General features: G+C 44.2%; 3 protein-coding genes across 4 annotated transcripts in view; 2 read left to right on the top strand and 1 right to left on the bottom strand.

Annotated features, from left to right (window-relative positions):
* Positions 1–276: 276 nt before the first annotated feature.
* hsd17b1 (hydroxysteroid (17-beta) dehydrogenase 1) lies at positions 277–4,518 on the top strand. Its single transcript, XM_056288566.1, has 6 exons — positions 277–512; positions 1,039–1,200; positions 1,350–1,529; positions 3,042–3,135; positions 3,791–3,974; positions 4,242–4,518. The coding sequence occupies exons 1-6, from the start codon at positions 416–418 to the stop codon at positions 4,404–4,406; spliced, it is 882 nt and encodes a 293-aa protein (XP_056144541.1). The 5' UTR covers positions 277–415; the 3' UTR covers positions 4,407–4,518.
* A 2,760-nt stretch (positions 4,519–7,278) lies between these two features.
* si:ch73-141c7.1 (coenzyme Q-binding protein COQ10 homolog, mitochondrial) lies at positions 7,279–16,132 on the top strand. The gene is made up of 5 exons (XM_056288498.1): positions 7,279–7,398; positions 9,545–9,697; positions 9,819–10,011; positions 10,949–11,050; positions 15,536–16,132. The coding sequence occupies exons 1-5, from the start codon at positions 7,295–7,297 to the stop codon at positions 15,698–15,700; spliced, it is 717 nt and encodes a 238-aa protein (XP_056144473.1). The 5' UTR covers positions 7,279–7,294; the 3' UTR covers positions 15,701–16,132.
* Positions 16,133–19,486: 3,354 nt separating this feature from the next.
* mylk5 (myosin, light chain kinase 5) overlaps positions 19,487–25,757 on the bottom strand; it is a 53,538-nt gene continuing 47,267 nt past the window's right edge. For both annotated transcript variants that reach the window (XM_056287693.1, XM_056287694.1), the window contains exons 11-17: positions 25,127–25,344; positions 24,913–25,036; positions 23,966–24,118; positions 22,878–23,007; positions 22,413–22,500; positions 22,122–22,262; positions 19,487–20,275 (exon numbers count right to left, since the gene is read on the bottom strand). In XM_056287693.1, the coding sequence (XP_056143668.1) occupies positions 20,070–20,275; positions 22,122–22,262; positions 22,413–22,500; positions 22,878–23,007; positions 23,966–24,118; positions 24,913–25,036; positions 25,127–25,344 (1,060 nt within the window). In that variant the 3' untranslated portion in view covers positions 19,487–20,069. The remainder of the gene's footprint in view (positions 20,276–22,121; positions 22,263–22,412; positions 22,501–22,877; positions 23,008–23,965; positions 24,119–24,912; positions 25,037–25,126; positions 25,345–25,757) is intronic.

Genomic DNA, 25,757 nt, shown 5'->3' with positions numbered 1-25,757 from the left:
CAGGTGTGATATTTCCTCCTAATCTGTGTTACAGACGCCCCAACTGAAACCACAGCATAATAGAAACAAGCTTCAACCAATGTGGTTCTGGCCTCAGCTGTTCCCATGCAGTTGCCTCTAAGGACCCATATTAAGTTCGCTTAGAGGGATACTGAAGGATGGCGAGGTTCAAGGTGGTGTGATGGCCATAATACATATTGTTATGACACCGGGGGAGAAATGATTGGCTGGGAAAGAGAATTGTTTTGATTCAAGCGGCCTTGTGATACTGAGGGATGTAAAAACACGGGATTTAGGAGAGGAGGGCTCTCTTCCCATGCCATGATATCACGCCCTATCTTTTACTGAGAAGCCTCCTGATCCTGTTCACACGGCTCTCTCTGTAATAAATCAACAGCGAGGTGAGCCGGACTCGATGGCCCAGAAGGTGGTGGTGATCACAGGCTGTTCCTCAGGAATAGGCCTGAGTCTGGCTGTACGGCTGGCCTCAAACCCGGACAAGACATACAAAGGTAAACCAGAGTTGACAAGCTTCACCGTAGTGCTGGGTGATATGGAAAATATCATTACCATAGTAGTCATAGGGAATTTTGCACAGCACCATTGTACAATATCTGCTTGCTTATTACATCACATTGAACTGTTGGGTAGTGTAAAGTATAAGCTCAAACCACAACTATTTTTCAAATAATGCTTAGGTCGTAGATTCTCATTATCATTCATCTAGACAACAAAACTGTGTATGTTGTTGTGTGTGACAATATCTGAATTTCATCCTGATACATTACCATTGAAAGATGATTAATGCTTGAGTTTGTTTTACACTAAGAGTTTTTCAGCCCTGCAGCACTGTGTCCCTGTGATAGTTAGAACTGCTGGTGTCCATTGCCTATATCTGAAATATTAGTTGAGGTTATGGTAACTATTGCTTATTTGCATCTGCAACAAAGTCAAAGCAACACTTTATTTTTTCAAACCCTGCTCATGTTGTACAGCATGCTCTCTTAACCATGTCACTAAGCACTGTTATCTGCTCAGTCTATGCTACCATGAGAAACCTAGCTAAGCGGGAGCGTCTGCTGGAGTGTGTGAAGAATTTGCACAGAAACACTTTGGAAATCCTGCAAATGGATGTGACTGACCAGCAGTCCATCCTGGATGCCAGAGACAGGGTGGCAGAGAAGCGAGTAGACATCCTGGGTATGCTCTAAGATTCCTCTCTCCGCTCACATGGCTTAATATTGTTTCTGAAAATTATATCTACATTTGTTGCTGTATTGGTATGCATGGCTCATTATGGCTGATTAAAAAAAAGTATTAACGTTGTTATCTTACGTCTGTCTTCTCAGTGTGCAACGCCGGCACAGGGCTAATGGGGCCACTGGAGGTCCAGTCCCTGGACACTATGAGACAGATCCTGGAGGTCAACCTCCTGGGAACCATCCAGACCATCCAGGCTTTTCTACCTGGGATGAAGGCCCAAGGCCAGGGTCGTATTCTGGTCACAGGCAGCATTGGAGGCCTTCATGGTGAGAAAGAAATATTTGAGGAATGAAGAGAAATTAAATGTTAAGGACCATGCTGAATTTAAAAGAACATCACATTTTCATTCATTTAGCCAATTATCCATGCCCTAATGTAGCTCTATGATAATATGCCAACAAATTTAGAAAACTGTACTATTATATTGTTCAAAGCTATCTGTACTATCTCACCATTCCCCACTTAGTATAGAAAAACTGTGTCATCACTCCAGCTCAGTTTTCAACAGCATAGTTTTGGAGCTATCTATCAAGTGTGGCAAGAGACAATGGTCTGAGGCTGCATTTTTGGTTGCTCTCAACCCAAAACACCTTTTCCTTTTCTCTGAATATTGTGGCAGTTTGATTGGAATTGATCCATTTTGAGAAAACAATTTTTGACAATATGCTCTGTCCTACCCTGACGTTCCATTTTCAACACATATAAGTTAATGCCTGAAAGAAAAATGACCTCAAAAAGCCATTTTAGCCTGACTTCAACAGTGTTTGTTCAGTTTATATGAGGATGATGGTGATGAAGGTGATAATGATGATAATAATCAGGAATCAGGAACAATTTATTGTCATCTCATTCATGTACTTGCATACACAAAAGAGACAAAGTTTCGTTTCTCACAGCCCACAGTAGTGCAACACAAAAGACAAAAACACATCCAAAACCTTCCAAAAAAAAAAAATCAATCCCCCCTCCCAAAAAAAAAACCCCAGAGAGAACAAAAAAAAAAAAAAGACAGTCAGCAACACAGTCCATTCAGTAAATTTGCAACACAGTCTAAAAATGTCACTGTCCAGAGAACGAACGCCAGCCAGGATGACTGTCGGAACTGCTGGTCTGCATGGGCTAGCAGTTAGCTTAGCCTGCCTCGCTTCCACGTCCTGTCAGACTGCCCTCGGTGCTTCCTCTTCGGCTGCAGTTCCGGGCAGGGCTGTGGTCCTTGGGCCCACCGGACACAGCAGACCAGGCTCCCTCAGCTGATCCAACGCTAGCTCTCCCAGCTCTCCTCGTCTCCCCTTCGACACACCTCCCCCACACTCCACACAATGACACAAACTCAGGCGCAGACAAAAACACTGCACAGTCGATGCTAGGCAAGGCTGCCACCAGACCGCCCTCAGTGTTGTCTCGGTGTTATTGGAAGTGCTGGTCTGCATGGGCTAGCAGTTGCCTTAGCCTGCCCCGCTTCCGCGTCCTGCCAGACTGCCCTCGGTGTTTGCTCTTCGGGCGCAGCTCCGGGCAGGGCCATGGTCCCTCGGCCCAGAGGACGCAGCAGACCAAGCTCTCCAAGCCAATCCAGTGCCAGCTCTCCCAGACATCATACGAAATTGACGATCACGGACATAAGTTCTTCATACGATGAGTTGAGACAAACTCAGACACAGACGTAGACATGGACGAAGACATTATGATTATGATAATGATAATGATGATGATAGTTTGCTGTCATGATGTGACATTTTAAAATAAACCAATTCTGTTTTTGGACCAATTGTGGTCTACAGGTCTTCCCTTTAATGAGGTGTACTGTGCAAGTAAGTTTGCAATAGAGGGAGCGTGTGAGAGTCTGGCCATCCTCCTGCAGCACTTCAACATCCAGTGAGTGTTAAGAGTCTGCTCTAGCTTCATGTTGTCTGGTTCAAATGATTTGGTTGCATGTTAAGTTACCTGTGATTAACTGATGGGAAAATGTGGATCTTAATTTTTGTCTCGACGGACTGTGACACAACACAATTTAAGATAAGTAACATAGGCATCCAGGTAGCATAGTGGTCTATTCCATTGACTACCAACACGGGGATCGCCCGTTTTAATCCCCCCGTGTTACCTCCAGCTTGATCGGGCGTCTCTACTGACATAATTGGCTATGTCTGCGGGTGGGAAGCCAGAAGTGGGTATGTGTCCTGGTCACTGCACTAGTGCCTCCTCTGGTTGGTCGGGGCACCTGTTCGGGGGGGAGGGGGAACTGGGGGGAATAGCGTGATCCTCCCACGCGCTACGTTTCCCTGGTGAAACTCCTCACTGTCGGGTGAAAAGAAGCAGATGGTGACTCCACATGTCCTGGAGGAGGCATGTGGTAGTCTGCAGCCCTCCCCATATTGGCAGAGGTGGTGGAGCAGAGACCGGGACGGCTCGGAAGAGTGGGGTAAAAAAAAGATAAGTAACATAAAAATTGATATAATTTATAGAGAAAAAGGCAAACACAATGTGAAAAATAAAAACAAACAGAAAAACATCCCCCCCCCCCATGCAGTGTGAGTCTCATCGAGTGTGGCCCAGTCAACACTGACTTCATGAGTAACCTGCAGAGGGCAGAGCTCGGGGACCAGGCTCTCCACCAGGTGGATGTGCGCACAGTTGGATACTATGAAAAATACCTTCAGCACTGTGTGTCTGTTTTCCAAGATGCAGCACAGGACACTGAGGAGATTACGGAGGTAGGCTGTTTGACTTCTTTAGATACAGCATGAAGACCACTCAGTCTGTTTCGGTGAGAATGGCACACGGTCGAAATGTAAATGAATGTCCATAGATAGCATGTGCAATGAATCTATTAGGGCGCCTCCTCTGCCTGGTTTCAGAAAGTCAGCATAGGTAGATCATTTGAATGTAACATTTGTGGCGTGTCTCTCTGTCCATCTGTCTGTCCATCTTGTTTGTCTGTCTGTCCATCTTGTTTGTCTGTCTGTCTGTCTGTCTACAAGGTGTTTCTGGAAGCGATCCAGTCATCCAGCCCTGCATTCAGATACTACACCAAAGGTGCCTTGCCGCCCCTCACCAGACTGAAGATCATATCACCAGATGGATCCCAGTACATCAGGACTCTGAGCAAACTAATCTTCTCATCTCATCCCAAAGAGGAAAAATGACCGTCGCTACACAGAAACTGACACCAATTGTATGCTTCCCCTCTATTGGAAGTCAGAAGGTCACTGAACACGTGAAAACCTAGGGTCGTGAGATAGGAGAGGCTGCTTTTAATGTGCAAGCAAAACAAGTAGAGTGCAGGGAGACAGTGAAGTGAGGTACTTGAATATGGTACACTATTTGTATTTTAGAATTTGAAGAGGGAGGCGTCATTTGAAATTGAATTAGGAACTAAAACGGCATTGTGTTCATTTTGTGTCACAACTGAAATAAAAGTTCATGACCTGAAACTGTCTCTATGTGTTCAGTTTGGAAGGGAACTGGAGAATGCAGCGCTGGGCTTTTGTTTTGGCTCGCCTCTTATCGGAGGTTGCCTCCCCTATCACCAAATTACGAGAACAGGCCATTTTGTAGAGGCTGGGAACATATTTGCAAAGACTTGAAAATATTTTGAACGATGCGGCTCAAGTCCATCACCTTGGACACTCCAAGCGTTTGGTTGTGTGGTTACAGTATCAAATTATGGAGAACTTTAAACAATGGTTGTGTTGGCCAAGGTTGATGGTCCAGGGTCCATATCATACTGTCAAAAAAAAAAACAACACACGCTTCAAGTACTTTCTTGTTGACATCCCTCACCCAAAGCAAGAAAGCCAAGAACCAGGGCACAGATGCAATAAGGTGGAAGTCATGCAGCGTGGTGTCCTGCACTGCCTGCAGCCAGCCAGCAGCAGAGCAGACCTGAGTATGGACACAGTTCGTCTGGGTTTTATCGTCCCGACAGACCCATGCACCCTGGACCGAGACTGGTTCTGTCAACAACCAACCCTGCTTTTGAAATTAATGCTCTTGCAAACTCAACGTGTGTCACTGTAAATTGCTAATTGTCGAATCCTCCCATTTCTAGCCAGAAGTTGTGATTCTTTGTTTGTTTTTTTTGCCAATATAGTATCAAATATTCATCCATCCATCCATTACCCAAACCGCTTATCCTGCTCTCAGGGTCGCAGGGATACTGGAGCCTATCCCAGTTGTCATTGGGCGGCAGGCGGGGAGACACCCTGGACAGGCCACCAGACCATCACAGGGCCCACACACACACATACACACACACACACACACACACACACACACACACACACACACACACACACACACACACACACACACACACACACACACACACACACACACACATTCACACCTAGGGACAATTTAGTATGGCCGATTTACCTAACCTACATGTCTTTGGGCTGTGGGATGAAACCAGAGCGCCGGAAGAAACCCACGCAGACACAGGGAAAACATGCAAACTCCACACAGAGGATGACCCGGGATAACCCCCAAGGTTGGACTACCCTGGGGCTCGAACCCAGGACCTTCTTGCTGCGAGGCAACCATGCTAATGAAATTCGATGCAACCCCTAAATATTTTTAGAAATTTCCAAGGTTATCAGACACCATAACAATCCCCATGAGATACTGGGTTGAAAACAGAAGGAATGATTGATTTAAAAAAAATGAACAAATAAAATGCATGCTGTCTTTGTTATACATAGTTGGCCTCATTTTTGCAGTGATCACTGTGCATTTCTAGTGATTAACCTTCATCTGTAAGAAAGGCCGAATCCTCACTGCATACTGCAACCAACACATTAAAACAGAGAGAGAGAGCGAGAGAGAGAGAGAGAGAGAGAGCGAGCGAGAGCGAGAGCGAGAGACAGACAGACAGACTATGCCAGTATTCCCATTGAGGGACATCATTGTGATTGTAGTTATTCAGCATAGGGTTTAGTTTGTGGCTTACAAGACAACTAATCACAGTATCGTTTCTACCAACCATTCAGAATGTAACAAGTTGTTGAAGGGAATTTCTTCTTAATGAACATGCAAAATGGAGAAGTCTGCATTTAACAAGTGAGTTTACAAATACTTGTTTTGCCTGCTTATTTTGCCATAAAGCTGTCATGAAGGACATACGCCCTCGCCTCAGTCAGCACCAACCTTTGAATGACAGGACAGTGAGAACTGCAGGCTTTACTTTCCGTCTGACCTTCGGTAAATCAACACAGAGATTTCAGAGCTAAGTGCTAGCGTACATTCTCTAATCTCACGGTTTAAATTTAGCACATCTCTGATGGGGTTAACTGAGGCTCCTCTGATCCTAATCGAGCCCTTGACTTGTGAGGATCCTTGTGAAACCGGCTGCAGCAGTTTGGACAGACAAGACTCGTGTTGCCATCGCAAAGAGCAACAATGTAAAGCTTTGCAGGGTAGTCATAACAGTCCTTCATCTTGTCATCAAAATCTGTGACTGAAGTCTGAGATTACCGCTGCCCAGTGAAACTACAGTTTAGCTGAAGTTGTATCTTCACAACAGGACTAAAGTCCAGGGCTGTCATGAGCACATGCTGTGCATTGTGGAGTCATGTTGACGTTATTATGTAAGGTTTTTGACGTTTTGTTTCCTGTGAACTCTTATCTTAAATATAGATGATGGTGATAGTGAATTATGCTTCTTTTTCAATATACTGGTAGCAGATGTGTGTGTGTGTGTGTGTGTGTGTGTGTGTGAGAGAGAGAGAGAGAGAGAGAGAGAGGCGGGGGGGGGACCAATGCCAACATCAGAAAAAAATGTGTTCTGTGGGGGACAGTCGTGCTCACATGGTTTCTTATCGACAGGAAGGGAGGAGAGGTTCAGGAACGCGTATTGCTGAGTCCACGTGAGCAAGCTGTGCTTTGGAAAAGTGAGAGCGTGAGAGCCCCGCCCATCTCCCTCTACGCTACTCCGGTTCCTCATTAGCAAGGCAAGGCAGCACAGCAGGCAGGCGGCGCCGACAACGAAAGCCGGGACAGCGGTGTGTAAACGGGGAAGCTACACAAAACACACATGGCCAACAAACCTACATCCCTCCTCTTCAGGGCGCTTGTGGAGGTGTCTGAAGTCAGCTGTTGCAAAGTTGTGCGAGGAAACCCCAGCAGATCGAAGACAAGGTAAACGTTTGTGATGTCTAACATCTAAAAATGAGGACTTTGACGTTTATGGTGACACCTTACCAAAGTAATGTGTTTAATATGGAATTCAAGCTGGGTCTTAACTGTATCTTTCCGGTCGGAAGAAAGTAGGCTTGTCGTTGTATTATCAGATAACAACAGTTAATGTCTTCATTCACACCTGGTACTGTCCGCCGTCCCTCTGGGTTTATTACGCATGCGCACTCATCGAACTGCTGAAGTTTCTCTAGAAAATAAAGCACTACTGTTAAATTTTGTCTTGATGCATGCTCAATAATCCAGGTAAAAAAATCAAAGAAGGTTGAATCAGTTTATCTGGATACGTTTCATCACTCAACTAAGTGACATCTTCAGTCTAAACTGAATGCAGGTATCCCCGGGACCCCTTATAAACAAAACATTTGCGAAGATGGCGAAACCAACGGCCAGTTTCATATGCAAATATGGGTGTGCCATTGGCCAAGAGAATGACACAACACAGGAGAGCTAACACGTCAGGCCTGAACTCCGCAGTCTACACCCATGTGCAGGCCAGTGGTCACTCTTTCAAGGATGAGGACGTGCACATCCTTGAGAAGGAAGAACGGTGGTTTGAACGGGGAGTCAAAGAGGACATCTATGTTAAGAGGGAATGACCATCCCTGAACTGGGGGGGGGGGGGGGGGCTAAGAGTACGTCTGTCGCCATCTTACAATGCTGTGATTGCAAACATTTCCCAATCCTCTGTGAATAGTGCACATGGCCATGGAAACTCTAGCTAATTGTCACACCCATATTTGCACATGAAACTGGTCGTTGGTTTCGGTCGTTGTACAACTGTATTGTGTTTATAAGGGTGGGGATACCTGCAATCAGTTTAGACTGAAGGTGTCACTTAGTTGAGTGATGAAACGTATCTGTCAATAAACCTTGCATCCAGATGAACTGATTCAACCTTATTTGATTCCCAAATCCTCTGTGAATAGTACACATGGCCATTGAAACTCTAGTTAATGGTCACACCCTTATTTGCATATGAAACTGATCGTTGGTTTCGGTCGTGATGCAACTGTATTGTTTATATGGGGTGAGGATACCTGCAGTCAGACTGAAGATGTCACTTAGTTGAGTGATGAAACGTATGTCAATAAATGTTGTACCCAGATGAACTGATTCAACCTTCTTTGATTGTTAATTTTTAACTTTCATTGAGAAAAAGCCAATCCAAAAACTAATTACACTCAAGTATGATGTTCCTTGACATCAGGTCCAATACGGCAAATTACAATCATAAAATCAGTAGTGTGTTTGTATAGTTAAAGGTCGTTTGTTGTTGAGAGGAGACTTGGGAAGATGGACAACATCAAAGCTACACAGCATATTGTGTACATATTGGGACTGGGAAAACCTGTTCTACAGTACTCACTTTCCTCTGTAGACACACATGGCTGGCTGTTCAGGAATCAGGACCAATTTATTGTCATTTCTTTCATGTACTTGTGTACGCAAGAGAAACAAATTTCTGTTTCCCCCAGCCCACAGCAGTGTTTCCAAAGACAAAAACACATCCAAAATTTCCCAAAAACGACACCACCAAAAACATACAAAAACAGAGAGAACAAAGATTAAAAAAAAAACACAAAACGTTAACAACACAGACCACTCAGTGCAACACAGTCCAAAAATTCCACTGCCCGGAGAACGAACACCAGCCAGGATGACTGTCGGAACTGCTGGTCTGCATGGGCTAGCAGTTAGCTTAGCCTGCTCCGCTTCTGCGTCCTGTCAGACCGCCCTCAGTGTTTCCTCTTCGGAGGCAGCTCCGGCAGGGCCGTGGTCCCTGGGCCCACCGGCCGCAGTAGACCAGGCTCCCCCAGCCGATCCAATGCCAGCTCTCCCAGCCAGACACCCTCGACACACCTCCCCGCACTCCACACGACGACACTTTCAACATAGTCAACGCTAGGCAAGGCCGTCGCCAGACTGCCCTCGGTGTTATCAGAATGGTCTGCATGGGCTAGCAGTTAGCTTAGCCTGCCCCGTGTCCTGTCAGACCACCTGTTGTGTGAAGCGTCAAGTTTCTGTGGATTGTTTAATAATTGAAAATTATATTCACTCACTACAAATTTTGTGTATCTCTTCTAAGACACCTAGGTGCCTGTAGGATTCTGGCGACAAGAGGATTCACCCTGCCCCTATCCCCATCTGTCCCCATCACCACCTCAAACCGTAGCTTCATCAACCTAGCAGCTCCCATCAGCGCCCGTAGGATGGAGTACTCTGAGAGCCGGATGTTAGGGTGAGTATCATTGTCATATCCATATCATCTCATCTTATCTACCTCAACACCCTCTCCATTTGTCAGTTGATTGAGAATGAATAATGGTGGTAAGAATTCTTCTCAATGCCTATGTCCTCAGTTATACTCCAGAGCAGATGTACAGTGTGGTGGCCAGTGTGGACCAGTACCAGCACTTTGTTCCTTGGTGTAAGAAGTCTCGGATCATGAGGGCGAGGAACGGGAATGTTCTGGCGGAGCTTGAGATAGGTTTCCCTCCCATCGTGGAGCGTTACACATCTGAGGTTACCGTCATCCCCAACCACCAAGTCAGGGTAAATCCCTATCACGCACAGGCCTACACCATTATAATACTTGCCTCATGTTCTCGTTGCTACCAAAGGAATGGTAAAAGTAACATAAATGCATCTGTGTTGGTAACTTGTAATATTAAGATCATGTAAGATGCGTGTCAGGCATGTTTGACTCATCATGAGGAAGCTGAGTGTTTTTCTACCACTGTTCTACGGCCACTACAAGGTGCAATGCTGCATGCTGTCACATTGGCTCAATACTGAGAAAGTTCACCAGTGTCAAATGTTAAGTACAGAGGAGACAAAAGGCTTAAATTGGAATCAGCATCAACAGATGAGATGATAGAAAGTGACACAGAAGGCAGCAAGAACAAATATACTGTCCTTTAGCACAGGCAAATGGTGTGAGAAACAGTTAATATAGTTACCTGCGATCTCATTACTTTAAAGCTGCTGTAGGTAACTTTGGATGGAGAGTCGATCAATTTTACCAGATACCCCTTCCTTCCCTCCCATCATAACTGGCAAAATTGGTATTGTCCTTGATCATCTTTGCATGTAAAAAAAAATGTTTCGACAAATCTGAGTCACACTAACATCATTGTGAAGCACTGCTTAACTTGTAGTTGAGATTTTTATAAAGATCACTATTTCCAAATACTGGCAGTAACTTGTGTGACGAGCACTGTCGAAGATGCATATTCATTCAGAATGAACCTCAGCATGGCCCTCTGTCAGTAGGTAAGGTTAAATGTGTCTGTCTGGCAAAGCTTAGGAGGCGATTAGCAGTAGTGAGGAAGTGAATGGGTAGTTTGACAACCTGCCAAACCTGTGCTTCCCCAGAGAACAAGGCTTACAGCAGCTTTGTTTAGTCACTGATCCAGAGTAGGCTCCTCGCCATTTGGGTCCTCATGTCTGGCATTTCGTGACAATAGATGGATATTTGTTTTCTAAACAGGCTGTGTGTACTGATGGCTCGCTCTTCAGCCATCTTGAGACGATATGGAGGTTTGCCCCTGGGGCCAAGGACCAACCAAACTCCTGCATGGTGGAATTTAATGTAAGTGTGTTAAGTTTTCATGTATCTTTTCATATTTATCGTATGATCAACAATGTCCTTATCTCATGTTTCAATAGTGACAGTGCTAATCATTATTTGATTGGAAAGTGGATAAAACTAAAGCATTAAAAAGTATACATATTAATATTAGGAGGCTTGTACCAAAAATTAATTTACTCAGAGCATGGGTTGCCTTACACAAACCAGGTGTCACCACACTATCTGAAACGTGGCCGAGTAGCAAAATTGCAGCACTGAAATCAAACTACCAAATCATGTTAAGTAGAGCCGACAGATGCACCAGAGGAGGTGGTGTGGCTATATGTCTTTCATCAAATTGGGCCTCTGAACTATTAATAATACCTCATGTAGATTCAAAATACTTTGAGTGTATTTTTGTTAAAGTGATTCTGCATGAGAATAAAAATGTCACTATTGGAAATGTATACAGACCCCCAGATGCACAGATCAAGTTGTTTGAATTCAACCACTAATTGCAGTGACTGCAGTAATGAAATTATTATTTTGGGTGAGTTTAACAAAAATTGGTTAGATAGGTCTTCTTGCAACGATAAAAGTGTTTTCTCCAATTTGAACCTAACGTAACTAATTAATTAACACACTAGAGTCCCTCCCACCTCTGTCTTTGCCTATCTGGATGCTTGTCTCACATCCAAAGAGAATCTTAAAAGCTGTTTTTTCTTTGTCAGATTGCTTCAGTGTCAAATCCACTCAAACTTTATCTATGTAGCACATTTCATACACAGGCAACATAATGTGTTTTACATAAAATGACAATGCAATTGAAACAATCTTAAAAGTGCAAATGTAGAAAATAAATATGCATATCAACAGGCGTTAGTGCAGTTATACAGGAATTGGAGTAGAATATACAAATATCAAACTATACAAAACAGACTTGCACACACCAAGAACTTAGCCATAGGGCTAAGCAATAAGGTTTTTAACCTGCTTGTAAAGTGTTAAGTGTGGAGGCCTGTCTCAGGTCTTCAGGCAGGGCATTCCATCCACTTGGGATGTAAATACAAAAGGCAGCTTCCCCTGCTTTGGAGTTGGCACAAGGGATGGTTGAAAGACCGCTGCCTTGGGACCTGAGAGTTCTTGCTGGTTTGTATCTAATTAGCATGTCTTTTCTATAGTGTGGTGCAAGGCCATTTAGAGCTTTGTGTAAAAGCAACAGAATTTTAAAATTGATTCTAGTTTTGATGAGGAGCTAATGCAGAGATCTAAGAACAGCTGACCATTCAGTAGTTTACTGTATGTTGAAGAGAAAAGTACCTAAACCCCTGCCAAATTTGGTTCAAATTAGACACTATAAGAAAATTGACCCAAGCATATTTATTCATGATTTAATTACCATTGATTGCGAAAGACTCCAATTAATACCTGATGTTCAAAACGCTTGGGATTTTTTTTTACTTTGAATTATTTAAGGTGGTTGATAAACATGCTCCCTGGAAATGGTCAAAAGTTAAGGGTAGGCATTTATCCTGGATAAATTTGGAACTCATCTCCTTTTAGTCAGAAGGATAAAACATGGACAAAATGTTCATCACACAAGGAAACATGCCGACTGGGAAATGTAGAGACAAGAAATATCAGCAAGACTCAAGTCTGAAATGATAAATCTAATTACTATAGAGAATGCTTGAGTGATAATTTTAAAAATCCTAAACAATTCTGGAATAACCCCCCCCCCCACACACACACATATTTCATATATCAGACAAATGTTCTGCTTGGCAGTTAAGAGTTGCTGTTACAATACTGAATGATCCCTCACCTACTGCGGGCATGTTCAATCAGCATTTTTCCTCTGTATGTCCATCCATCAATTCATTATCCAAACCACTTATCCAAATTCGGGTTGCGGGGATGCTGGAGCCTATCCCAGCGGTTATTGGGCGGCAGGCGGGGGAACATCCTCTGTATGTGTTTAATTTAATTCTTAATAGTATACCCATGACCTCTATTTCCATTTCAGCTTGTCAAAGCTCTTTTTGCTTTCATACAATAACTCCTATTGATGTCGGCAATGCCATTCATGATTTGAAAGACAGCAGTGGTCCTGGACTTGATGTTTAGTGGGAGAAATGTCTCATCAATCATCTAAGTGACTTTGTCAGTCTCAGCTGACTGCAGGTATCCCCACCCTTGTAAACAGCACAGTTCTGATGGAAACCAATGATCATATGCTAATTACCGTGACCATTATGTAGAGTTAAAATGGCCACATGCACTATTCACAGAGGATTTGGTAATAATTGCAATCACAGTATTGTAAGATGGCGACAGATTTACTCTTTGTACTCAGATGTACAGGTTTGCTTACTAATCAGAGAAGTGGTTCTCAAGGTTCTACTTTAGGACCACTTCTTTTCTGTATTTGAGTTAATGATTGTGATTGTTGTGCACAACTATATGCAGATGATACTATTATATAGACATCAAAATCTTCTCTATCACAAATTCAAGAAGCCTTGCAATCTGATATTAATATTCTACACACTTGGTTGTAAGTTAACATCATTCAATGCTTCTTGGTGTGAGACAGAACCTCAACTCAAAATCCAATTCTTTGGTTTTAACTGATGGTAGATCTCTTCAGAAAGTAGAAAAATACATATCTAGGTGTGTGGATTGACTCTGAACTTACCTTTAAACTACACATTGATCATGTCAGGAAAAAAGTAAATTTTGGTGTTGGTGTTCTGTATTTTCCAGACATTGTTTTACATTTAATGTTAGAGACTTATTTAACAACTTATAGTACAATAATGGATTATGCTGACATTGTTTACCAGAATTCTTCTTAAACAGATCTTTGTCCCCTCTATGTTCTATATAACACACACACACACACACACACACACACACACACACACACACACACACACACACACACACACACACACATATATATATACATACTAGGTTGTTCATTTTTTACACACCATTGTACAATGTTAGACACATTCGGGGGTAGCTCCCTCTTAATATGATGTCAATTTCACTGGTATCAATTTATTTTTAAATGCATTAACTTTAGTTATCCTTATTGGCTAAATTTTAGACAATAGACTCTAAAACAACATTTTGTTCCTTATACATCAAATTATTCACCAGGACGTTCTGATCAGGTCCTCATTACAGTCCCCTTGTACCTAAAGGGAGTTTGTAAAAAAAAAAACTAAAAAAAACCCTTTTGTTTCAGGCTCCTGATTGGAATAAGTTACATGTACATAAATATCCATTCTTTGTCATCATTTCACTTATTTAAAAATGTTTTGTTTTCTCATCCTTAAAACAAATTGCCTATGTTTTCAGTAATGCTATCTCTGTCCCTTTATTTATTTATGTATTGATCATTTTTCTTTGATTGTTTCTAGTCTAAGGTTGTAACTTTTTCTAATTTGAATGATTTAAAAAAAAAAATTAGATTGTTTTTTGGTTGTTTGTTTTATTGTTGTGTTATATTATTGTATCTTGTTGTGCTCTGTTTTCCATTTGTCTTGTGTTTGTTTGTTTGGTACTGCCTTGAAAATGAGATGATACATCTCAAGGGGTTTACCTGATATAATACACTTCCAACAAGTTTACATGTAGAAAAAAATGTAGCTATTCGCCTAATTAGGTTGCTGGAGTTTTGTTAATATTTCTAAATTTTCCCACCCATACCTTCTTGTTGTGTTCTGTAGAGTGAAATATATCTGCTTGAGGTCCAATTTGCTCGCTCTAGAATTGGCTGAAACTCAATCCCTTTTGCTTTTGTGAATGGATTACTTACTGAAAGGAAGTGTTAAGTAAAATCCCATTAGACTCTAAAGTTAGCCCTGATGGTGTGCTGGCATCTCTGGAGGCCTGAAATGGCAGTCCTGACAGGACACAGTGACATGAAGCTGCCAGCAAGGTGCTTTGTGACCCAAATGTTCGCCAAGTTCACTGTAAAAGGGAACAAGGCAGTGTTGAAGTTGAGCAACCAGCCGATGGATCGCATCCCTGTGTTACCTCCGGCTTGGTCGAGCGTCCCTGCAGACACAATTGGTCGTGTCTGCGGGTGGGAAGCCGGATGTGGGTATGTGTCCTGGTTGCTGCACTAGCGCCTCCTCTGGTCGATCAGGGCGTCTGTTTGGGGGGGACTGGGGGGAATAGTGTGATCCTCCCACGTGCTACGTCCTCCTGGTGAAACTCCTCACTGTCGGGAGGAAAGAAGCGGCTGGAGAGTCCACATGTATCGGAGGAGACATGGTAGTCTGTGGCCCTCCCCAGCTCAGCAGAGGGGGTGGAGCAGTGACTGGGACAGCTTGGAAGAGTGGGGGTAATTGGCCGGGTACAATTGGGGAGAAAAAGGGAGAAAAAAATCCCTAAAAAAAATAAAGAAAAAGAAAAGAATAAATCTCTCAGGGTGGCAGTTTGATAAATGAGCTGACCGAACCGGTTTGTCCCATGTTGTCTCCTGTACAGGTGTCATTTGAGTTCAAGTATCTTCTCCACTCTCAACTGGCAAACTTCTTCTTTGATGAAGTGGTTAAGCAGATGGTCAGTGCCTTTGAGTTGCAGGCCGCCAAACTTCATGGGAGTCACCTCGATTCTCTCCACGAGGCACCAGTGAGGAGGCGATCAGCATGAGGAGCAACCATTGGGATTGCCTTCACCCATGGCACTGTCACATGGACCATTTACCCAGACCTCCCCAGTTCCCTCTTCTTACACTCTTATGTCAGTTCTTGAGCCCCCCCCCCGCCCCCCACTCACCACCATCACGATCACCAGACATGGTTAACCAGGTCACATTTTGTGTCGGAGACTGGATCCTCTTTTTACACCTTCTCATAGTTGTTTTACCATCCTGTATTTGGATACCTATTACTCACATGTGCACAAACACACACTTTAAATCTATTTATTTATATACCACTTATTTCAACTGATTCACTTAAGTGTTTGTGAGTTTTTGTGGGGGTTTAGGAATGAATGTATCATTTGAGATGTTCATGTTGAAAGTGAATATCTGTGAAATTATGGATTAATGACTGGCTGAGATTAAAAATATTTTTTTTTGGAAAAAAAGGATTATAGTCCCGGTTTCTCTGTGATGACTGGCAGACCTCTCTAAGGAGCTGGATGGAAATTTGGATGATATCAGGAGTTTCATTCATCATGGTGAATTATTACACTACATACTACGATATCCCTTTGGGGAACGACAACATGAGGGAGATGTAATAAACTATTTTACTTATTTAAATTAAGCATTTTCCAAGACAGAAAAGACTAAAACTTGTGTAGTGAAAATTAATAACTTGAATTGGTTAGAATAGTTTGGCAGGTGGATGAGTGTTTTTCAGTTGAAAGAAGGCTTCATCACTAATTACATTTCTGATTGTAGCGGGTTAAAACAGGTCAGCAATTTCTAGATTGTCACATTCTGCAGGAAAGTTTCAATGTAGTTTTCCAGACAATATTCAAAATTCCCAAATATTTATATACAATGGGACAGTAAGTTTGCATCATCCCCTCTTGTGAGATACTAGCCTACACCTTGCTAGCAAGATGTAGACATTTTGATATAAATTAGCTTGAGTTCAGTTAGTCTGTGTCTTTAATAACCCTCATAACGTGTTTGTGTGTATGTCACTAGTGTCTGGGAGATCAAAAGGCAGAAGAAAAGAAAAATAGACACCAGATGGGGTTTTTTTCACACTGTGAGCAGGAAGATGCTAGCTGTAGAGCAATGTAAATCCTCCATGTCGCCTGAACTTAATAGTTATGGTGATTAACTAATTAACTGTTGTACTACTACTACTACTTTTGGTTGCTCCCGTTAGGGGTCTCCACAGCGAATCCATTTCCATCTCTTCCAGTCTTCTGCATCTTCCTCTGTCACACCAGCCACCTGCATGCCCTCCTTCACCACATCCGTAAACCTCCTATTTGGCCTTCCTCTTTTCCTCTTCCCTGGCAGCTCCATATTCAGCATCCTTCTCCCAATATACCCAGCACATGTCCAAGCCCTCTCAGTCTTGCCTCTCTTGCTTTGTCTCCAAACCGTCCAACCTGAGCTGTCCCTCTAATATAATCATTCCTAATCCTGTCCTTCTTCGTCACTGCCAATGAAAATCTTAGCATCTTCAACACTGCCACCTCCAGCTCTGCCTCGTCTTTCCGTCAGTGCCACTGTCTCCAAACCATATAACATAGCTGGTCTCACAAACATCTTGTAAACCTTCCCTTTAACTCTTGCTGGTACCCTTCTGTCACAAATCACCCCTGACACTCTTCTCCACCCACTCCACCCTGCTTGCACTCTCTTCATCTCTTCTGCACTCCCTGTTACTTTAGACAGTTGACGTCAAGTATTTAAACTTATATGCCTTCGTCACCTCTACTCCTTGCATCCTCATCATTCCACTGTCCTCTCATTCATGCGTCGGTATTGTCTTGCTCCTACTGACTTTCATTCCTCTCCTCTCCAGTGCATACCTCCACCTCTCCAGTCTCTCAACCTGCACCCTACTCTTACTACAGATCACAATGTCATCCGCAAACATCATAGTCCATGGAGACTCCTGCCTGATCTCATCTGCCAACAACCTGTCCATCACCATTGCCAACAAGAAAGGGCTCAGAGCCGATCCTTGAACTAATTGTTATAATGAGTGTGAAAATCCTGTTACACTTGACTGTCAACCTTTTATTTTTAGTGTCACATTATTATAAAGGGAGAAACTGGACACACCTTCTGTGAAGTGTCAGAAACATGAGAATGGAGAGTATCACTGTATATATTCTGGCACTGTACTGCTTCCTAAGTGAAGCACAAGGTGATGAGAACCAAAGTGGAGATGGGAAGATGTCAGCAACCGCCCACCGGGTTGTCGCTCGCTCCCTGGCCTCCATTACTCAGATCCTCAGTGTTTTGGGAGAGAAAGGGGCAAACATAGCAGACAAACTTGTTCTTCTGGAGAATAAGTTGAAAACCAGTGCGAGGAAAATATTAGAACTGAGGAATCTAATTGGAGATAAAAATGGCAAAAGTACATGTCTATTTATGATTTTAAAAAAGTTTTTATTTATTACGAATTCTAATCTCTTATATTGAACTTGTGATTTGACACTCCTAGGCCGGTCAAAGGAGGCCTTTTCTGCTACTCTCAGCGAGACTGGCAGTGGGAACACTGGGCCATTTAGCACTGCTACTGCCCTGCAATATAAGATTTTCTCAAACATTGGCAATGGTATTTTTAGTGTGAAATTGTCTGTAGACGCTGACTTATACCTAAAATGTGACCCTAACCTCAACCCAACCTTTACCCTAAATTCACTACTAGAATACAGTGCCGAACCTTAAAAAGTAAGAAAACCCGCGTCCAGGTAGCATGGCGGTCTATTCCGTTGCCTACCAACATGGGGATTGCCAGTTCGAATCCCCGTGTTACCACCGGCTTTGGTCGGGCGTCCCTTCAGACACAACTGGCCGTGTCTGCGGGTGGGAAGCCGGATGTGGGTATGTGTCCTGGTCGCTGCACTAGCGCCTCCTCTGGTCAGTCGGGGCACCTGTTCGGGGGGAAGGGGGAACTGGGGGGAATAGCATGATCCTCCCATGTGCTATGTCCCCCTGGTGAAACTCCTCACTGTCAGGTGAAAAGAAGCGGCTGGCAACTCCACATGTATTGGAGGAGGCATGTGGTAGTCTGTAGCCCTCCCCCGGATCGGCAGAGGGGGTGGAGCAGCGACCGACACGGCTCGGAAGAGTGGGGTAATGGGACAGATACAATGGAGGGGGGAAAAAAAGGGGGAGGGAGTAACAAAAACCAACACCATTTTAGTGAGTTCACTGACATCTATAGGTTAAAAACTATATAAAGTACATTGACAGTTGCCGGCTCTGTCCGTCTGCCAGTACTGAGAGGTGTGCTGCTACACCTACATCCAACAGTCATTAGTTATTATCTGCAGCTGTGTTTATCCTGCTATACTAACAACACAGAGTACCAAGACCAGCCTGCCATGTTTTTAACCTTTACATAGTTTTTAATGTATAGATGTCAGCACTAGTCACTTAAATGGTCTGAGGTTTAGTTACACGTTAACCGCACACCAGAAAAAACATGAAAAGAGAAATGATAACAAACAAATGTGGACCGAGTAGAAACAGTGTAGAAAGAGAGAGAGAGAGAGCATGTGAATGCTAAACCACCCCCATTTCTTTTGACAGGCATTTTAACCGCCCAAAGGAATGTACGTTGTGAGGTCATGAAGAACGATGGGAAGTGTCCATGTGGAACACCACAGGCTCTGACACCCACGACATGGGCAGCAACTCTGTGGTCGTGCTGTTGTACGAGGGCGACTGCGTCTGCACACAGCTTCAAGCAAAAAAAATGGTCGTGTTGACTGCATGAACTACAACACTTTCAGTGGTTTTTTGCTCTTTACTATTATTCAAACATTTTGATGTTAACATTCACATGGATCTTCATCTGCAAAAGGATAACTTAAGCTGAATAAATGTACTTTACTCATGCTTGCAGTTGGTGAGTGAGAGAATCTGGACAAAACATGCCACAATCTCACTGTGCATATGTCAACAAGCTAATGCAGATATCAGGCTTTAAAAACTGCTCAGTGAAATAGAAAATATAAATGCAAATCGTTGAGGACTGTCTGGCAATATGAAAAGCAAAACATTTCTATCTTTATCTATGCAAAACTTATATTTCTCTCTAAAAGCAATCATGTCAGTGACTATTGTACACTATTATATGCAATATTTATCCTAGCTGATACTTGCAGCTCCATTTCAACCTGTATGTCAGATGACTGAAGTTCACATTTTTTCTTTTCTTTTTTTTAAGAACTGAAATATGTAATAGAGCAGCTCAAGGTACTCAGAAACATGTTTGGGAATGTTTGGAACTGTAATTCACAGACATTTCTGCACATCAGCGTCATGTGTCGAACAAAGTATGCCTTCACAGACACAGCTTTACGCTGATTACTCTTTCACATGTAGCTTGGCGGAGCAGAGAGCCTCTCCGTGGTTGTTTGTAGCTCTACACGTGTAAATGTTAGCATCCTCGGGGCCCACCCGGGCAAGGACCAAGGTACAGCGGCCATCTTCCTCATACTCAATCTGCACCCTGGATGACTCCACCACAGGCTCCTCTCCACACAACCACACCACCTCTGGATCAGGGTACCCTGCCGAGATGTAGGGGAGGGGGGTGAGAATGCATGGGTGTAGCCAATGCAGGGGTGGGGTTGGGGGAGAATTCAGATGGGACATTTGACTTAACCCAAAAAACAAAACGCCCAAAAAACTATTCACTGATACCCAACAGTTACCAAAGTTTGAATGGACTCTAAACTATAGTGTATTTCTAGCCATAGTAGGTCAAAGGCTGGCTTGCATAAGGTATCCTGTGCTCCGAATTAAAAGGTCCACATTTGGGCGTCTGGGTAGCGCAGCAGTCTATTCCGTTGCCTAACAACATGGGGATAGCCAGTTCGAACCCCTGTGTTACCTCTGGCTTGGTCAGGTGTCCCTACAGACACAATTGGCTGTGTCTGCGGGTGGGAAGCCGGATGTGGGTATGTGTCTTGGTCGCTGCACTATTTCCTCCTCTGGCCGGTCGGGGCGCCTGTTTTTTTTTTTGGGGGGGGGGACTAGGGGGAATAGAGTGATCCTCCCACACGTTATATCCCCCTGGTGAAACTCCTCACTGTCAGGTGAAAAGAAGCGGCTGGCCATGCCATGCGATCCACATGTATCGGAGGAGACATGTGGTAGTTTGCAGCCCTCCCCGGATCAGCAGAGGGGGTGTAGCAGCAACCAGGATGGATCAGAAGAATGGGGTAATTGGCCGGATACAATTGGGAAGAAAAAGGGGGAAAAAAGTCCACATTTTGGGAAAAAAGACCCCCCTCTCCTTTTTTAGTAGGCTGACTACAGCCCTGCAGTGGGTGTGTAAGGGTTGCTGATATTTACTTCCAAACATGCGGTCAGATGTGATCTATTAAAATGGTGCATGTTGAAAGGGCATAATGCACAAAGCATGACATAGATGGGTGTGCTTTTGGGTGAGGGCTTACTCTAAAATAAACCTTGGCTTAGAAAAAATCATTTATCTCCACATGCTGCAAATCACTGTTCACTCTTTGACCATTTTATCATAGAAATGTCTCATCTCATCATCAGCTGCTTCTCTGGGGTCGGGTCGCGGTGGCAGCAAGTTAAGTAGGGCACTCCAGACATCCCTCTCCCCAGCAACATCCTCCAGCTCCTCCTGGGGGATCCCAAGGAATTCACAAAATGGACATGTAGTCCCTTCAGTGAGTTTTGGGTCCACCCCGGGGGTCTCCACCCAGTTGGATATGGCCAGGAAACCTCCAAAGGAAGGCACCCAGGAGGCATTCTAATCAGATGCCCAAACCACCTCAACTGGCTCCTTTTGATGCCAAGGAGCAGCGGCTCTACTCCGAGCTCTCTCCAGAAGTCCGAGCTCTTCACCTTATCTCTAAGGCTGATCATAGAAGTATGTAGCGCTGGGCGTCTGGGTGGCGTAGCGGTCTATTCTGTTGCCTACCAAACACGGGGATTGCCGGTTCCAATCTCTGTTACCTCTGGCTTGGTCGGGCATCTCTACAGATACAATTGGCCATGTCTGCGGGTGGGAAGCTAGATGTGGGTAAGTGTCCTGGTTGCTGCACTAGCGCCCCCTCTGGTCGGTCAGGGCGCCTGTTCGGGGGGGAGGGGGAACTGAGGGAAATAGCATGACCCTCCCACGTGCTACGTCCCCCTGGTGAAAACTCCTCACTGTCAGGTGAAAAGAAGTGGCTGGCGACTCCATATGTATCGGCGGAAGCATGTGGTAGTCTGCAGCCCTCCCCGGATTGGCAGAGGTGGTGGAGCAGCGACCGGGATAGCTCGGAAAAATAGTGTAATTATCCAAGTGCAATTGGGAGAAAAAGGGGGAACCCCCCCCCCCAAAAAAAAAGAAAATAAATATGTAGCGGAAAAAGCTTAAGACTGAGTGCTCATGTGTACCTGTAAGGGAACAGCAGAGGCAGGCCCTGGATCCCACAGACACTGTCTGGTCCTCCAGACCCTGGGAGAACTGGGGGGCACCCTGCATCTTCAGCTCCAGACACTGGAGGGCATGCTCTGTCTCTGGAGTCAGGCAGGGCTCTGGGGGTGGGGATGGGAGATTAGTTGAAAAGTGTGGAAAAGACCAAGAGAGTTTGTAAGCCAAGCTTAGAGGTCTTTGCCAGAAAGCTGAAATGTTTTAAGTGATTTAGGGGAAAGCATTGAATGGCATAAAGGGGAGTATCTCCTCACCCTCTCCAGGGCTGGTGGGGGATGTGGTGCTGTCTCCTTTAGACAGCAGAGCCATTCTCTTCAGGGCCAACATGGCCTTGCCTGCTTTCTTGGAGGCAGAAATTAGAAAAATACAAGGTCTGTACTTGAGGATCATGACAGCACAAGCAACTTGGAGAACATCTCATCAAGCCCTCAAATATATTACAGAGAGAAAATGAAGCGAATTCAAAGAGATTGTTCTTGATATGCTACATTGTGATAGTCTATGTCTTTATGAGGATGTATCATGAAAGATTATCAGAATTTTATTAGAATTCTTCAAACATTATTCTTGACACGTAACACAGGTTCATCGAGCTAAAAAGTTGGATTCAGTTGGACATGTGAATCGGTTGGACTGATTCATTGAAACAATTTGATTCACTCACGAATCAGACGAGTCTAATTCCATTGGTAAACAAACAGCAAAAATGGAGGGTTTACCTTCCACTTCTGCCTGGCTAGGAACCTCTTCATCTTCTCTTTGGATAAGCTCTTGGTGGTGCTGAGCTCTCCAGAGTCGAATGCTGCCATCCATGGGTGGGCGAGGGCCTCCTCGCAGGACATCCTTCTCCTGGGGCGGGACACAAAGGGATATAGAGGTTAAGGATGCCTTAGGTGGCCCCGTTGACCCACAGACAAACCCTTCACTGGCTGTTGTATAAGGGTGCTGATATGTAAAGCAGAGAGCCACCCTTTCTTTTTTTGGAACTTTAAATTCACTATTCCTCCTGTATGCATAGATTGTATTCTTTACATAAGTTTTACACTTGCCATATTACTCGACATACATCAGCACAGAATCTGTTTTGCAACTGTGTGGACCTGTCTCATACCTGCATAGACTTAACTGACATTATGCCACAACTGGTACTAATAATATACACAGAACATCAACCATACTTTTTATATTCATCTTATTTATTTTTTAATTTTAAATAACCTATTATCTTTTTATTTTTTTCTGGATTCCCCCCCAATTGTACTTGGCTAATTACCCCACTCTTCTGAGCCGTCCCGCTCACTGTTCCACCCTCTCTGCCGATCCGCGGAGGGCTGCAGACTACCACATGCCTCCTCCGATACAAGTGGATTTGCCAGCCGCTTCTTTTCCCCTGACAGTGAGGAGTTTTCACCAGGGGGACGTAGCATGTAGAGGATCACGCTATTCCTCCCAGTCCCCCCCCCCCCCGAACAGGCACCCCTACCGACCAGAGGAGGCGCTAGTGCAGCAACCGGGGCACATACCCACATCTGGCGTCCCACCTGCAGACACGGACAATTGTGTCTGTAGGGACGTCTGACCAAGCCAGAGGTAACATGGGGATTCAAACCAGCAATCCCTGTGGTGGTAGGCAACGGAATAGACCGCCACGCCACCCGGATGCCCCTTTTATCTTTTTTTTTTTTTGGATTTTTCTTAGATTTCGTGTTGTATCAGTCGCAGCAAGCAATGCATCAAGTCAAATTCTTTGTTATCTAAAACATAGCTTTTTGGCAGATTCTAATTCTTCTGGACCTGCTGTTAATACCTGGTGACTTTGTTGAGCAGGGAGCTGATGAAATCTTTGGCCTGCTCAGTGATCTCCTCAAAGCTCTCCTCATCAAACTCCCACTGGGCTGCTGTCACAAGGGCCAGGGTCTCTGCATCACTGGTACCCTGAAACGGAGACTCGCCACTCAGTCTGAAAGACACGCGCGCGCACACACACTCTTATACTTCTATCTTTGTGAGGACCCCTCATTGACTACATTCCTTTCCTAGCCCTTAGGCCTTAACCTAAACTCAGCCTAATACTAATTCTAACCTTAACCCTAAACCCAAATCCTAGCCCTAAAATAGACCCTTAAGAAAATGAGGACTGGCCAAAATGTCCCACTCTGATAGTTAAACATTCAAATTGGTCCTCACAAAGATAGAAGTACAGGAACACCTCCTGACTAGATCCTTGCTTGTGTTGTGTTAACTCTCAGATGTACGTCACTTTAGATAAAAGCGCCTGCTAAATGAAACTGTAACACTGTAACACATAGACACACATAGTCAGGCTTATGGCACTAGTCATTATAATGACAATAACAAGTTATGTCCACTTGGTGGCATACTGAGTCAACATTTGTATTATGAACTGAGCATTACCCTTCTTGACTGACACAGTCAAATCAGGACCCAAGTGTAGATTTATAGTCAGTTTTTAATTAAGGCCTTTAAGAATAAGAAAAAGAGAGAAATCATGTGGAAAGGGGACATGGTTAATGGTACTAGATGGCCATTCTTGTTCTGACAGTACAATGTACAAGGAGGCGGCATCCAAGTTTGATGTCTTTACTTCTTTAATGTGCATGAAATGCAAAGTGTCAAGCATAAGCATATCGTCTTAAAAATAAAGAAAGGAAGAAATAGGCTGGACGGGCATGCCAAAAAAAAGAAAAGAAAAGAAAATAGAAAGGGGCAAATTGGTGATGTGTTAGCACTTACAATATATAGCAGATGACCCCAATGCTCCACATATCTGTGGCCAAACACACAGGCTCATAGCTGATCACTTCAGGGGCAACAAACTCTGGGGTCCCATGCATTACCTTTAGAGGCGTGTCGGTGCCTGTTAACACACATGCATACAATATAATCACTGCATTAAAGTACATCCTTCGATAATTTCGGAGCACACAACTTTTCACCATTCTCTTACTCAGCTTGCCGGCCAGTCCAAAGTCAATGATCTTGATGGATGTGCCGATGTGGTCGACACACACTATGTTCTCAGGTTTGAGGTCCAAATGGACAATGTTCTGCTGATGCATGTAGGCGATCCCCTCCAGGATCTGCTGCATGTAGCGCACACTGGCAGGCTCTGTGTGCTCAAAGTTATCATCCACAATGCGCTCAAACAGCTCCCCACCTGCAATGCTAAAGTCATACACACAGTGGCACAGTAAACACTGCAAGTCTGTATTACAGTACGTAAGTATTGCATTTCTATTCTATTCTTTTTTTTTTCCCTTCCTTTTTCTCCCCAGTGGTAGTTGTTCATTTAACCTATTTTCCGAGCTGGGGAGGGCTGCAGACTACCACATGCCTCCTCTGGTACACATGTGGAGTCGCCAGCCGCTTCGTTTCAGCTGACAGCGAGGAGTTTCACCAAGCAGATGTAGCACGTGGGACGATCACGCTATTCCCCCCACTTCCCCCTCCCCCCTGAACAGGCACCCTGGCCAACTAGAGGAGGCGCTAGTGCAGTGACCACTACACATACCCACATCTGGCTTCCCACCCGCAGACCCGATCAATTATTTCTGTAGGGATGCCCGCCAAGCCGGAGG

The sequence above is a fragment of the Lampris incognitus genome, chromosome 10 (genome assembly GCF_029633865.1).
Source record: "Lampris incognitus isolate fLamInc1 chromosome 10, fLamInc1.hap2, whole genome shotgun sequence".
Lineage (NCBI taxonomy): Eukaryota > Metazoa > Chordata > Actinopteri > Lampriformes > Lampridae > Lampris > Lampris incognitus.
This window is presented reverse-complemented; position numbering and strand designations above follow the sequence as displayed.

Coding starts and splice junctions, on each gene's coding strand:
- hsd17b1 (XM_056288566.1), top strand. CDS start 416: ATGGCCCAGAAGGTGGTGGTGATCACAGGCTGTTCCTCAGGAATAGGC. Junction 3,136..3,790: donor CTGCAGCACTTCAACATCCA/GTGAGTGTTAAG, acceptor CCCCCCATGCAG/TGTGAGTCTCATCGAGTGTG. Junction 3,975..4,241: donor ACACTGAGGAGATTACGGAG/GTAGGCTGTTTG, acceptor TCTGTCTACAAG/GTGTTTCTGGAAGCGATCCA.
- si:ch73-141c7.1 (XM_056288498.1), top strand. CDS start 7,295: ATGGCCAACAAACCTACATCCCTCCTCTTCAGGGCGCTTGTGGAGGTG. Junction 9,698..9,818: donor TCTGAGAGCCGGATGTTAGG/GTGAGTATCATT, acceptor CTATGTCCTCAG/TTATACTCCAGAGCAGATGT. Junction 10,012..10,948: donor TCCCCAACCACCAAGTCAGG/GTAAATCCCTAT, acceptor TTTTCTAAACAG/GCTGTGTGTACTGATGGCTC.